This window comes from Dipodomys merriami, unplaced genomic scaffold, assembly GCF_024711535.1.
Source record: "Dipodomys merriami isolate MVZ:Mamm:240054 unplaced genomic scaffold, mDipMer1.0.p SCAF_103, whole genome shotgun sequence".
Taxonomy (NCBI): domain Eukaryota; kingdom Metazoa; phylum Chordata; class Mammalia; order Rodentia; family Heteromyidae; genus Dipodomys; species Dipodomys merriami.
Genome location: NW_027202305.1, coordinates 2,027,978 through 2,043,297, shown reverse-complemented (window position 1 = coordinate 2,043,297; position 15,320 = coordinate 2,027,978). Strand labels below are relative to the sequence as shown.

Genomic DNA, 15,320 nt, shown 5'->3' with positions numbered 1-15,320 from the left:
CTCTCAGAGACAGCCAGCCGCGAGGGAACTCTGAGCCACACTTGTTTCCGGCGCCCTTTGGGACAGCAGGTGAGTGCGATGTCATTTGCAAGTAACACAGCCAAGTGCGGTTTGGGGTTCTGGGCTGCTGGGCACAGTCAGTGAGCCTTCGGCCCGTATTTGGTCTTCAGCCTGGTTTGGCTCAAAATCAGTTAAGGAGCATTTTCTTGAGGGTGGGTTTTTTTTTTTTTTTTCATTTTTAAGGTCTGGAAAAACAAGGAAGAAAATACAGGGCAGAGTTTGTGCCTCTCCACCCTAAAATATTTCTATCCAGAGGTTCACAGAGCAGTCTGGGCGGGTCTGGTGACGGTGAGCAGACAGGGCACTGTGCCGATGGCACCGTGCCGAGGCTGTCACCAGGACACTGTGCCGATGGCACCGTGCCGAGGCTGTCACCAGGACACTGTGCCGATGGCACCGTGCCGAGGCTGTCACCAGGACGCTGTGTGATGGCACCACTGTGCCGAGGCTGTCACCAGGACGTCGTGCCGATGGCACCACTGTGCCGAGGCTGTCACCAGGACGCATCGCGTGCCCCGCAGACCCCGTGCCCGGCAGACCCCCTGCCATTTGCAGAGCGTGGCAGCGGTCAAGCTGACTTCCAGGCACACAGCCCGAGGGCCCGGTGCAGGAAGGACAGACTCGCACACAGCCCCGCGGTTGGGAGGGCTGAGCAGTCAGACCCGCCCGGCCAGGAACAGTCCCAAGAAAGAACGCAACCGAACACGAGTCTAGCTCAAACACATTAAGTGGATGTATCTGGAAAAAAAGTAACTTGAAGTGAACGAATTAGTGGAAGAAAGAGAAATGGTGATGGATGATTACGTGTGAGTAGATCTGGATTGTGCACAGATTACACACGGGCGGTCTCTCCACGCCCTCCATTCCCCCCCTCCCTCCCCTCCTCTCTCGTTTTTGCGTCTCTCATTTCTCTCTTTCTGTCCTCCGTTTCTCTCTCTCCCTCCCTCTCCTCCCTCTCCATTCCCATTTCTCTCTTTCCCACTTGCTCCCTCTTACTCCTCTCCCTTCTCTTTTTGCCCTCTCCACTCTCCTCCCTTGCCTCTCCCCCTCTCCCCCGCCTCCCCCTCTCTCTTTCGCCTCTCCCTCTCTCCCCTGCCTCTCCCCCGCTTCTCCCCCCTCCCTCCTCTCCCCCTTTCCTCTCCTTCCTCTCCCCCACCTCTCCCTCCTCTCCCCCTTTCCTCTCCTTCCTCTCCCCAGATCTCCCCCCTCTCCCATCTCCCCCCTCTCCCCCCTCTCCCATCTCCCATCTCCCTCCTCTTCCCCCTCTCCCCCCCCCCCGCCTCTCCCTCCTCTCCCTATCTCCCTTACCTCCTTCTCATTCCTCGTTTCCCTCCTCTCTCTCTTATTGCTTCTCTTCTCTCTTTCCTCTCTCCTCTACCTCTCATTCTCTCCTCCCCTCTTCCTCTCTCCTCCCTCTCCGTTTCTTTCTCATCCCCCCATCTTTCTCAGCCTCTTTCCTCTCTCTGGCTCTCCTTTTTTCTCTGCCACCCCCTCTTCTGTCTCTTCTCTCTCTCTCTCTCTCTCTTTCTTTCTCCTCTGCTACCGCTCTTCGCATCTCCTTCTCTCGTCTGTCCCTCTCATCTCTTCCTCTTCTCTCCCCTTCTTTTTTTTTGGGGGGGGTGTTGGGTCATGGGGCCTGAACTCTGGGCCTGGGCGCTGTCCCTCAGCTCTTCAGCTCAAGGCTAGCGCTCTACCACTTGAGCCACAGCGCCACTTCCGGCTTTTTTTCTTTTTGCTTATGTGGTGCTGAGGAATCGAACCCAAGGCCTCAGGCATGCAAGGCAAGCGCTCTACCACTGAGCCACCTTCCCAGCCCCCCCTTCTTGTTCTCGCCTCCTCTCCTCACTCTGCTTCCTGTTTACTCTTCCCTCTTGTCTCCACTCTTCTTTCTCTTCTGATTTCTCCTTTATTTCTCCTCTTTCCCACCCTCTTTTCCTTCTCCCTCCCCCTGTCTCTCTCTCTCTCTGGCAGGAGCACTCTCAACCCCCTTCCCCTCCCCCCCCCATGTTCCAGCTATGGACTTAGGCCTGAGAAAAGCCTCACTCGGTTCTGGAGACTCGAAGGCAGCCTGAACTAATTGCGATGAAATACCTAGCCAGGCACATGTAGCAGATGGAGTTTTCTACAGTTACCTTGGCGCAGTGAAATTATTCTGGAATTTCCATGCCAAGAAGAGCTCACCAACGGAGGAAGGTGGGAGGAGGGCGGGACTCCGAGGGGGTCCTGGGGTCATTGCAGATGGACGGATGGACAAGGACGGGGAACGCTCACAAAAGAATACGGTTAACTTCTCCAAACGTTTATCCAACCAATTTAACAAAGTGTGATGAACTTTGAGAAACTTGGCTGGCGTCTGCGTGTGTGAGGTTCAACGAGGACCACACACCTCCCGTCAGAACCAGGACGGGGTGACGGACGGCCACACACCTCCCGTCAGAACCAGGACGGGTGACGGACGGCCGCACACCTCCCGTCAGAACCAGGACGGGTGATGGACACTGACGTTTCCAGGATGACTGTAGTGAGGGAGGGGCTTATATTAAACCCGGCTCTGCCGGCTCAGCCCCTGCGCTAGCAGCACACCATTAACAACAGCTTCGCAAGGTAGGAGAAGCTGTGACAACAGAGTACATGTTATTCGCATTTGAATAATCACATCTAAGAAGAGCGCGCACACGGGTGGGGAGGGGATGGAGCTCTTAGGTCTGCGGTGCTTGTGTCTCCCTTTGAGAATCGTGATATCATCGGCAGCATGCTGCACCGTGGTCTCTTCTAATTAAGAGGTTATGAAGTATTAGTCTCAAAAACATTAGTAACCCAGCTGGGCGCTGGTGCCTTCTGCCTGTCACCTTAGCTACTCAGGAGGCTGAGAGCGATGTTCAAAGCCAGTCCAGGCAGAAAAAGTCCACGAGACTCTTCTCTCCAATGAACTACTTACAAAAAGCCAGAAGTGGCGCTGTGGCTCAAGTGGTAGAGCGCTAGCCTTGAGCCCAGAGAAGCTTAGAGACAGCACCTGGGCCTTGAGTTCCAGGCCCAGGACCAGAAAAAAAAAATTATTAGTAATTCTCTATAAAACTCAAGTATGCAGAATAGCCACAATAAATTGAGGTAGGTACACATAGACAATTGGTTCTATGTATACTCATGTGTCTGTATGTATGCATATATATGTATATATGTATGTATGTATATGTACATATGTATAGATATGTACATATATATATATTATGTAGACTTGCCTTGGAGTACTGATGCTCTGCTTCAAGGCCTTCACCACTCTGGCTTAGACAACTCATTTCTTAAAGAAAAGTACACTTGTACAAAAGCTACCATTTTATGGCAAAGAAATGGATGTTTTATAGAACAATCCAAAGAGGCATCTCTCCTTATCTAGTCACCTTCCATTCATGATTGGCAAAATGTCTGCTATAACAAAAGCATCGCTTCTTTGCAAAGAGCAGGTCAGCCAGCTGCCTCTATGTCTGCACTGTACTGACTAGATTAAACCAGCCGTGCAGTCCACCCAGGGCCTGGTACTTAGGGGAAAAGAGCTGTTGGCAGTGTCCCAGCACCACGTGCCAGCGGTGTCTAGGGGCCTCTTCTCTGGGGTCCACACGCTGGCTGTGGAGGAGGTGATCTAGTCTCTGGTCTCTGCTTGAGGAGCCTGGGCCCACGGGAGGAAGACTACCAGCCTGAAGTCCCATCTCAGATAAATGGTAGGCCCAGAGTCAGGTTGACTTGTAAAGCAGGTTTTCAAGCCCCGTACAACACGACTGCGCACACCTTCGCTTCCCCATGGACCATGCGTTGGACACGGCTGCAGCTGCCTGGTGCACGGCTCCGTTCCCGGCTTCTGATCGGAACAAGAGACTTCCACCCGCAACGTGAGAGAGCCGACAGAAGACGCACACTCGGACGTTCTGTGAACGGCACACAGCCATGTTTCCCACTCTGAACTTACAATCAGCCCAGGCTCGTGGCAAACGGGTTAGAAAATGAAAAAGCTATAGAGCACGCAGAAAATAGGAAAGTATAAGAGAAGCTCCTGCTTCGTTCAGAGCTGGACAGAGCTGGCTTGTGGGACTTTAGGGCCAGAGGGAGAGCAGCACTGGGAGGCTCAGGGTGGATTCACCGGAGGAAGCTGGCGCCCAGTGCTCTCTGCCTCCATGAGTCCTGCGTCCACACCACCGGCGGTGCACGCCCTGCTCCCAGCCTAGTGCTGGGCTCTCCAAGAACAGCCCCAGAGCACTTTTCCAGTTTGAAGCTGAGCTGCTGTGCATGGAAATGAAGACGAGGACTTGCTGCCACCCAGTGGCGACAGGCCCTCCTTACACCTGCGCTGCATTTCCCAATTTTTCCATAAGTATTTGTTGGATTTGTATGGTGTGTTAGAAGAAACTAATAGAAATAGAATTAATAATAGACATCAATAGAAATTAAAACCGCATGTCATACTTACATTCAAATCTAACGTTTCACACTTAGAGCTGGTCACAGACGCTTCGTCCTGAGTCATCAGCTGTATTAGGCGAGAGCGTGCGCGTTCAGGGTGGTATGGCCGTAGACTGGTTAGCCATCTTAGTGGCTCCCGATCAGAGGTGACTTTGCCCCTCCTCCGGTCCCGGGCCATGGCTTTGGGGTGGTTTGGCCGCGGCATGGGTGGTGAGGAGCTGTCGGTGCTGCAGTGCGCGGCACGGGTTTCCAGCTCCGGAGGCTGAGGGTGCGTGGCTGGGGAAGCCCAGCGCGTGTCTATTGTATGTGAACCTGGGCTCGAACCCAGGCGTGCGTGCCTGGCATCGCGGAGCGCCCGCAAAGCAAGTGACTGTCACTGGTCAAGAAGTGCCTACAGGCCTCCATCCTCTTCCAGCCCTGCTCCAGGGCACACGCCACGGGCCCTGCTTGCCGCAGCCTGCAGCGCGCCGACAGCACGCGTGTGGCTCGGCAGCGAGGAGGGGCGGCCGGAAGGGAACACAATGCCCGCGTGTGGCTCGGCAGCGAGGAGGGGCGGCCGGAAGGGAACACAATGCCCGCGTCTCAGCTGGGCCGGCGAGGACAAGACTCTGAGGCCTAACTGTTCCTAGAGCTCACACGCACGCCAGGCCTTGAGCTCACACCCACGCCCTGCCTTGAGCTCACACCCACGCCAGGCCTTGAGCTCACGCCCACGCAGGGCCTTGAGCTCACGCCCACGCAGGGCCTTGAGCTCATGCCCACGCCCTGCCTTGAGCTCACACCCACGCCAGGCCTTGAGCTCACACCCACGCCATGCCTTGAGCTCACACCCACGCCAGGCCTTGAGCTCACACCCACGCCCTGCCTTGAGCTCACACCCACGCAGGGCCTGAGCTCACACCCACGCCAGGCCTTGAGCTCACACCCACGCCAGGCCTTGAGCTCACACCCACGCAGGGCCTGAGCTCACACCCACGCCGGGCCTTGAGCTCACACCCACACCAGGCCTTGAGCTCACACCCATGCAGGGCCTGAGCTGACACCCACGCCAGGCCTGAGCTCACACCCACGCCCTGCCTTGAGCTCACACCCACGCCCTGCCTTGAGCTCACACCCACGCCCTGCCTTGAGCTCACACCCACGCCCTGCCTTGAGCTCACACTCACGCCCTGCCTTGAGCTCACACCCACGCAGGGCCTTGAGCTCACACCCACGCAGGGCCTTGAGCTCACACCCATGCCCTGCCTTGAGCTCACACCCACGCAGGGCCTTGAGCTCACACCCACGCCCTGCCTTGAGCTCACACCCACGCCAGGCCTTGAGCTCACACCCACGCCCTGCCTTGAGCTCACACCCACGCCAGGCCTTGAGCTCACACCCACGCCAGGCCTTGAGCTCACACCCACGCCAGGCCTTGAGCTCACACCCACGCAGGGCCTGAGCTCACACCCACGCCAGGCCTTGAGCTCACACCCACGCCGGGCCTTGAGTTCACACACACACACACACGCTGGGCCACAGGCAGGAAGGTGCACTTGGGGAAAGAGCAAATGAATGGAGAGCCCTGTGTTGTGCACAAAGCATGAAGCGGGGAGGCTTCCCTGGTGTGTTTGCCGGGGGTGGACGGGAGAGAGGGGCCTCACTAATTTCAAACTGACGTTGTTTTCCCAGTTCTTTTCAGTCTTGCCATCTCTTACCTCGTTTCACTTAGTTATTTCACCGCAGCTATTTCTGGTTCTCCCTTGAATTCCCGGCGCCCAGTCCTACGCCCTGCGAGCGCGTGGACACGGGGACGCCCATCGCGGCTCTCACTGCGTCTCCTCAGCGCGTCTGCTCCCTCTGACCTGCCCCGTGAGCTAGGGCAGCCTGTGGAGACAGCCTTAGAGATCTCTCCCCCACTCCTGGACAGACATTAGTAGAGGAAGTCCCCAGCTGGGCAATGCGCGGCACGGTTCTCTGTTGAGATCTGTCAGGTGGGCTTCTGTCACGTAATACCATTGACAAGGCTGGCGGGATGGACCACGCTGTGGATCCCCCAATGCAAAGGACGCCCCGTGCTTCCTCCGTACCAAGTCCGGCCCCCCAGCCCTTCCCGGGTTTGTCTTCGGGATCCCATGGCAGGTGTGGCTGTTGTTGGTGATGTAAGAACGGCACCATTGCCAGTGGTTGTCTTATTGAGGCTACAGCGTCTCATGGCAATGGGGTGAACAGCCACAGTGTGAGGTCTCCACAGCCTCTGCTGGCCACGGGCCGGGCGGGGGGGGGGGGGAGGGGCGTGGAGGGACGGGAGGGCTGTTTGGAGGCAGAACCTCAAGCAAGTGAAGGATAATGGCCCTGTACAGGTAGATAAGATTACTCACATATACGAGATTGCCTGTGGCTATGCATGGAACCAATGATCGCAGACATTACTTGGGACCAACAACAATTTCTAAATCTTTTCGAATTGCAGCTTGCGCACGATACACAACCCAGTATAAGGAGCTCGGAAGACTTGCACTTAAATAGTCTCAATAGCCCTCCAGGAAGGTATCAGGTGCGTATCCATTTGAGGGCAGGAGGGCCAGTTACCGGCCATGTGTAGATAAACCATGTAACGAAATGGAAATGAGATAGGATATGTTTCTCAGCTTGACAATGACATATTCCCACAGCAAATATTTATCCAGAGCAACATGCCAGGCATGTCTTAAGTACTGAATAGGTAAGTAAACAACTTAGAGAAAGCCTTGGGAGATGCTCACCACAAAAGGCTGACCTTAGATCATAAGCGAGTAACATTCACTTCAGACCTCACCATTCAGGTATTTCTGCTTGCTATGAATATTCTGCTAGATGTCTGTATTATATATAGTTAGACAGATAACATAGGTAGGTGTTCATGGAGAGAAATCTAAGTGGCTACGTACCTGCATCTAGATGCTGAAAGTGGTATTCCAGAATTCACAGCGAGCATGACATCAAAGCTGGCCCTGGGTCTTGGTGAGGCCGCGTGTGGGGCCGTCCGAGACCACTTGGCCTCGTTCTCTTCCGGTGGGCCTGGCACTTGGCTCGCACCTGTCCCGCAGCAGGGCTGCTCTGTGCGTCTCTAGCGCTTTAAGAGGAACGCTGGCGTGGATGCCAGGACTTGGGTGCAGGACGTTTTCTCTGCGGAGGTGAAGTCCTTAGCCCAGAGAAGATGGCGGCCACCCAAAGTGGAGTGGGGCGGTGCTGTTGTCCTCACCTGCTCCCCTTGGATATCTTCACTCCCAAGCACTGGCCCACGCGGGGCAGCCCAGGAGTGAGGTTGAGGAGAGGGCTTCCCGGCCCAGCTCTGAGCCGAGCGTCTCCTTCCTCTGTCTAGAAAGTAATGAAGCGGCTCATCAAAAGATATGTGCTGCAGGCGCAGGTGGACAAGGAGAGCGACGAAGTGAATGAAGGTGAGGGGTCGGGAGGGGTGGATGAAGGTGAGGGGTCGGGAGGGGTGGATGAAGGTGAGGGGTCGGGAGGGTGGCTGGGGTTACAGCCCTCCCCTGGCCTCTCCAGCTGCGTCCTGGGGCAGCGTCAGAACTTGCTGTGGTCTGTCTAGGGAAGTAGCCACATGCTCCCCTGGGCAGCTACTTGCTGGGAAAGGACATGGGGACAGAGGCCAGCCCCTCGAGAGCGGCTGACCCCTCTCCGCCCTTGCTTCCCCCAGGGGAACTGAAGGAAATCAAGCAGGACATCTCCAGCCTCCGCTACGAGCTCCTTGAAGAAAAGTCCCAGAACACAGAGGACCTAGCAGAACTCATAAGGAAACTAGGGGAGAAATTATCCTTGGAACCACATCAAGAGGAAAGCAGCAAAAGATAATCCAGATCCTTCCTTAGAAATCTGTATTTGTCCACTTGAAGCCATATTGTTTTCTGATATATTTTTGTTAAGTGCCAATGATAGAAAAAGTGAGATGATGCTCTGGGTTCGTGGCCCGCAGGATCACGGTCCACGGGATCACAGTCCGTGGGATCGCAGCCCACGGGATCACGGTCCGAGGGATCACGGTCCACGGGATCATGGTGTTGTAGCTTTGCTGATTGTTTCATCATTGAGGTAAAGATTGCAGATCATAAAAGAAGTTTTTTTTGTCTAGTGGTTTGGTGCTTGTTTTTTTAAGACTGCTTTCTTGGGGGTAACTGTGGGGACGAGGCTGTTCTGGCTTGAGAATGGGTCTCAGGTGACTAGAGAACCTGATCTTGGTGACCCCAGCTTTGAAGCGGGGGAGGGGGAGGGCAGTCGTCTTATCTTTAAATAATGCGGTGCGATCGTCACCTGCTCTATCCTCAAAGAAACAGGCAGACAGAACAGCTTACGTGTTCTTATTCATCTCTTTGATGGCACTGCACTTCATGCGAAAAACTATTTTCCCCACTGACCCTTGCAAACACAGATGGTCTGATTGTGTGTATGTGTGCATATATGTACACAGAATGCTTTTCCTGTAACTTTTGTAGCTACTGTGAATACTCAAAAGCTCTGTTATAGTTTTTTATTGTTACTCAAAAAATATTGTCTGAATAAGAACCTTTAGAGACGTGCCAACGGCCCCCCTCTGGGATTATGAGGGTGAATTGAAAGGATGTATTTTGAGCACTTTCTGAGGGCACCCATAGATATTCTCATACCTGGCTGTTGAGGGGTGAGAATTTGCACACACGCCCAGGCTCCTTTTGGTTGGTTTACTCCGCTCCCCAGTGTGTAGGAGAAGAGTTGGCTTTTGTGGGTGTTCTCCAAGGGATTGTTGCAGCAGCCTAACTGAGAAGGCTCAACCTCTCACCAGAGGACGCTGGGCATGCCAGAGATGGGGCTTTAGACTCCGTGAAGGAGGGTTCAGGGCAAGTCTCTTATTTTGTGTTAAAGATGAAACAGGAATTGAAAACCTTTTTATCCCCGGTAAAATCTATGTTGTCATTTTGTATGTGTGGCTGTTGCTCATTGAGAAGTTAGCCAGGCAAGAAAGTCCATTCCCACGTGTCCCGTGACAGTCTTGGCACCCAGCGTTGGTAAAACCCAGCCGCATACCAAATGCAATGCCCATCCAGGCTGCTGCGTGCCAAGACGATGTGGGCATGCACGCGTTGCCTACGACAACCCCAGGAAACACGCCCTGGTTTTCCCGACGGACCGGCTGGACACGAAGCGTGGCAGCCCTGGAGTGGCCACGGCAATGAGCAAGGCAGCAGCATCACGGAAGGCACCTGGCTGGCCAGCGCCTGTAATCGGGATGGAGTCTGGCTTTGAGCTCACTCCTCTCACACACAGCTCCACTGCTTAAACTGAGCGAAGAGCCAGATTCCTATTTCCAATGCCCCCAGGCTTCTAGCACCGTCCGCCGATACTACAGCACACCAGCTGAAGGGGGGACGGACCCGGCCTCCAGGAGAGCGCAGGACATCATTTCATTTCCCCTCGCTCCTGTGCGGAAGCTGGTGCTGACATTTGGGAAGAGAATCTTCAACTTCCTCGTCCCCCATTTGGGTTCTAGTAATTATTATCCAGGAAAATAGACTTTCCTATCAACAAAAAGAGCATTTTTTTTATTCGGAAGAAATTAAGTTTACCTATTATCACTGCTCAGGCTCGGCTTTGCTTTCACCTTAACCTTTTCAGGAGCTCTGTGACTCACTGTCTGACATTTACCCTTCACTCTTCTCATGATGGGCTTTCATTAGCCGAGTTGGGAAAGGGCAGATGGCAGCATTTCCTTGCACTGAAAAAGTTCACCTGCAATCACCTTGTGGCTATCATTTGTCAGCCCACAGAATGCATATCTATATGCGTGCACATAAACGTCCTGTCTACCATGATGCATGTGCATCCACACACATGATCCAAGATCCGCACACACTTCCCAACCTCCATCAGTACCTATGATACCAGGGAAAGACGGACTTCGGCCCTTGCCTCTGCTCTCCCTTGTCCTTCCACGGTGGCTTCTCTTCAATGACGTCACCCCTTTTCCTGACTCTGAAGTCAGCTCCCTCTTCTTTTCCTGCCTGGTTGTTCAGAGTACTGTACATCTGGGATGTGTGGCTGGGGCCCCAGGGCTGACGCAGATGCAGGCGTCCATCTTCCGCCCCATCTGCCCAATGCCCGGCTCCATCCGGAGCTTAACACCCCAGGCCATGCCGCGGTGTGCGGTGTGCATGCCTGTGGTTAGAGCAGGGCTGGCTGGGGTGCCAGGCTCTCGTGGGGAGCGGGACCCGGCTTGGCGGGGGCACCGGTGCTCTCACCTCTGCAGGGAGGCAGTCCTGCTGCCCCTCACCCCACCCCACCAGGGTCCTGTGGGCTCCGCCTGGTCTCCCCCATCCCGTCCCCTCAGCTCCCCTCTCCTGGTCCCCCCTCCCCGCCCCTCCCTTCCCCAGGGCAGCCGCACTGGAGCAGGAAAAGCAAGTGAAGCAGGTGCCGCCAGCGCCCCCTGCCAGGCAGAGAAGGCTAATAACAGGAGCGCACGCTCGCCCCGGCAGGGGTGCAAACCAAGAGAAAGCCGACTGGAAGAGCAAAGCTAAAACTCTCTCCTCTCCAGTTGTGGACATGGGCTCGGGCCACAGTTTCAAGACAAGGACATGCAGTTTGCTCTGTGTGTCTGTGTGTGTGTGCGCGTGCGTGTGGCAGCCGCAGCCGCTCCCGGGTGCCACCCCAGGGTGGAGAGCTGGGGCGCGGGGTACAGCTGCAGCTGCCGCGGGGCGGGAGGAGGCGGCCAGCCTCCAGGAACACCGTGACACAGGCTGGCTGCGGCCGGGGCTGCGTGGGTCACTGGCAGGCTCTCCCTGACATAACCATGGCATTGGACACGAGGCCCGGAAGACTGGGAACAGACAGAACGCAGTGGCGGCTTGACTTGTCCAAATCTGTGTGTCCCCAGCCGCCACGCGGGGACGTCTGGACTGTGGACTCTGCAAGCCGTGTGTGTGCTTAGATGTCGCAGGCAGCTCCCAGGTTGATGGAGGTTTTTCAAGGATTCGTTGCCTGAGTTTTTAAAATGAGTGATTTTAAAATGAAAAAAAGAAGTCTGTATTCACTGTCGAAGCGTGACGCACATCAGCAACGGATGTCAGCCACTAAGCACACATAAACGCCGGGCTCTGTGTCCTGATCAGACCTGTGGACTTTTCTTTTGGAAGTGGTGACATTCAGCCTTGGGAGATCCATATCACAGCCACGCGCAGAGACGATGTGGTGGCATCAGGACCTGACGCAGCCGCCGGGAGTCAGTCCGGTGCAGGGACAACAGGCACTGGAGATGAAAGGCCCTCACCACCGCTGGTGTTTGCTGGAGAATGGCTTCTAGACGCCCAGTGGGGCCGAGCCTCACACCCCTCACAGGACTGCGGGCCCCTCCCCCCAGGAGAAAAGCAGACCACCCCCCATCACAGCCCAAGGAGAGAGGAGGGCGCTCGGAGGAGCGGCGCAGGCCGCTGAGCACGGGGGGGGGGGGGGCCCACCTTGCACGGCCAGGCCCCGAATGAGGCGAGACAGGTAAACACGAGGCCAGGGACAGAGGCGTGCCGGGCTGGGCTGCTTGGCTCTGCTGAGGGTCTAGTTCAGATCCCTTGTCCTCATCTCCGAGAGGGAACAAAGCACCATCTCTTTAGCAAGTTCTGGAAAAACGAACCCCACTGATGACCAAAGATGGGCACAGAGGTTCCGATGAGTGCCCCCCCTCCCCGCCAAAGTGTAATTCTGGGAATCATTTAGCTCCATGTGTCTCAGGGAGGACAAAACATTCAAGACTCGCGGCGATGGCACCTAATGTGCCATGCCTGCACCCCAAGCGTGAGGCGTGGGGGTCCTGGCCAAACGGGGTACAGAGCAAGACTGTTTCAGGAGGAAGAGGGAGGGAGGGGAGGGGAGGGGAGGAAGCGGGAGGTTGAAAAGAGAAAGAGGAGGAGGGAGAGGAGAGAGGAAAGATGGTGTGGGGGAGGGAAACCACATGTTCTCATTCTTTTGTCCTTTCTTCCTGACCCTCCTGCCGTGTCAGCGTTTTCAGTCCACGTGCAGAGTGCTTGTTGAACGTGCCCCGCGCCACGTGGCTTCTTCACACGTTCACGGCTCAGGCTTCAGACTGAGGCGTGGAGCTTGTCACAAAGACGCCAGCCATTGTTTTTGTGCCACGCCAGAATTGAAGCGCCGTCTCTCGCAGGGCCAAGGCGGGCAGTTTGCTCCCGCAAGCAGGTAATGGGGAAGAAGAGGCTCTCCAGAAGCAAGAGTGTTGAAGTCATCCTCAAACTCGGGTCAAGTTGCTCCTGTCTGCAGCCAAGTCAGAACAAATTGTCTTTCCATTTACCAGGAAAGGACGGGGGCGAACGGCGTCTTGACAAAAGCCAGCACCAGAGGGCGCCATTCTCCTCCCTACGGAGGCCACGGAACTCGGGATGCTCCCCAGGGCCCCACAGTCGGCCGGCTTTCTAGAACATGCGGGAGGCAGGCAGGAAAGCTCTAAGAGCAACAAGGCTCTCAGTTAAGAGGCTGTCTCAGAAAGGTCTGTATAAAACACGCCCCCAAAGTGCTTTTCTTTAAATGTGTAAATGAGACGCAGGAGGGAAAACAGGCGCTTGGTTCACCTTTTCCTCCCGGGAGGAGCGGGTGTGCTGCTCGCAGTCAGGATGCCTCACCCTGCCTGCCCAGCCGGGGGAGGCGAGAATGAAAGGGGGAGCTGGTGGGGCCTCTGTAGGGGGGACCTTTTCCCGCTTGGTGCACACGCAGCTCTGCCTTGGGGTAGAGGCTTTGCAGCCACCGGATGGCTGGAGGGGAGGTAGGAGCCGGCCCTGACTGGAGCTGGATGGAGCGCTCAGTGTGGGAGAGTTGGAGGGGCGCTGGATCGCGCTCAGATCTGCACGTGTTACTACTGGCCAGCAGCAGCAGCAGCAGCAGCAGCGCCTGTCCTCTGTCGTAATTAATTTAGAAAAGGAGCCGGTGCGGCCCGGGGACCTCCGCGCCACGGGGAGGTGGGGCAGGGGGGAGGCGAGCGAGCCAGTCCTAATGGCTCCCCCGCATCCAGCTTGATTGACCGAGGCGAGAACAGCTTGTTCCATTCTTGGTGGCATGAGCGTGGGATTTGTGACAGCGTAGGTCAGCGTCTGTGTTCCTGTCTCGGGGAGCGGCCGGGGGCTGGTGGCGCACAGCCCGGCTGGTTCCCGCTGTGAGCACCGGGCAGAGCCCGCTGGTGGAGCGGTTGGAGCACGGGCGCGGCCTGTGTGTCGGCGCACACACGGCTGGAATTAGCAGACTTCTGGCTGCAGGTGGCTCGCTGGAGTTCCTACTAGGTACCTGACACTGCATTAGGCCCCAAGAACTGGAGACAAACAGGACACGCACCCCGTCCCTCCACGCCGGCCCAGGACAGAAGACGGACAAGCAATGGTTCGAACTAAGGTTCATCTAACTCACGACCCAGAGAAGGGCAGCTGTGGCCCCAAGTCCCTGCACTTCCTTATACTGACTGTGCTGATGCTCCCAAGAATCAATGTCACCTTCCTTATTCTTCATTGATCTGTTCCCTTTGCTCAGGTTTTTAGTGTCGTCCTTTAAAAATTCACCAAAGAGGGTTGTCAATGACACCAAAGTCAACATTTGACCAAAAAATTAAAACCATGACATGAACCTAAACCAATGGTGTCTTCTGGAATGCCTGACCAACCTTTAGTTCTGATTTGATTAAAAAACAACCTGGAATTAGGGAGAGAAATTAAATCAGATTCTACCCATCTCTGTTGGCAAATCACTGAAAATGGTATCCAAGTATCACACAAACAAGCGTCTTCTTCACAGCTCATCGGCACAGCTGTTTTCCCCTCATAGCCGAGTGTCTGTGTGGGTCAACTCTTCAATACAACGTGAGGAAATCCACACAAGTGCGCAACATGGCGTGTGCTCAAAACCTGCGTACAAGACCATGTCACAAACTATAGTTAAGAAGCCAAGTGGGAGATTCGGCCCTGTTCTCTGCCCAGACGGGAACTGAGTGGTCAGTGCACCCTACAGACGGGGTCTCTGTGTCTGTGGCTGTGAGTTAGCTTTCCAGCGAGGGAGACGGCCCTGAGGGCTTGCCTGCTGGGTGGAGCGTGGGGGTGCATCCCCCAGCAGCCCCCCCAGGGAAGCTTTACCATCCCCTCCTCGCTCCGTCGGGCTTTGGTGGTATGAGAAGAGTCGTACACCAGCTACAGGAGCCTCCCAGGCTGCATGGTAGTTCTCGATGTATGTCCGGCTGTCACCCGGGCCGTGGCCTGTCCTCTCAGTCACAGCCGCTGGCCCCTCGCCCCCAGCCCGCACGGCCAGTGGCAGGACTCTCTCACGGGGCTGGTGGCTTTGTCAGTGGGACCTGTGCCTTTATACAAGAGGCTGCAGAGAGCTCGCCTCTGGCCGCGGGAAAGCCGCCTTCACCAGACAGCCCCTGAGAGCCTGGCTCCCTGGAGAGCCAGCCTCCAGAACCCCGAGGAAACTGAGTCAGCACCCAGGTGTACCTGACTCCCGCCTTCTGCACGGACCAAGACACTCCCCAGCCCTCAGCCCTCCCTCCAGCCAGCTCCCTGGCCTGGTCCCTGCCCCCGAGGTGAGCACAGGGGCGTTGAAAAAGGGGCCTGCTCCTTCCTCCTCACCATCTGCAGATCTTCCACAGACCTGCCCGCCCCGGACCCGCGCTGCCACACACCGGCCTGCCACCCACCGCCCGCCGCCCGCTGGCCCCACACACGGCCCGCCACCCACCGCCATGCCGCCCGCTGGCCCCACACACGGCCTGCCACCCGCCACCCGCTGGCCCCACACACAGCCCGCCACCCGCCGCCCGCTGG

The 15,320-nt window shown here is 56.2% G+C and overlaps 1 protein-coding gene across 2 annotated transcripts in view; it reads left to right on the top strand.

Annotated features, from left to right (window-relative positions):
* Nucleotides 1-8,622, top strand: part of LOC138809841 (short transient receptor potential channel 6) — a 51,998-nt gene extending 43,376 nt beyond the window's left edge. For both annotated transcript variants that reach the window (XM_069996880.1, XM_069996889.1), the window contains 3 exons: nt 6,965-7,048; nt 7,856-7,931; nt 8,189-8,622. In XM_069996880.1, coding sequence (XP_069852981.1) covers nt 6,965-7,048; nt 7,856-7,931; nt 8,189-8,343 — 315 coding nt within the window. In that variant the 3' untranslated portion in view covers nt 8,344-8,622. The remainder of the gene's footprint in view (nt 1-6,964; nt 7,049-7,855; nt 7,932-8,188) is intronic.
* The last annotated feature ends 6,698 nt before the right edge of the window (nt 8,623-15,320 follow it).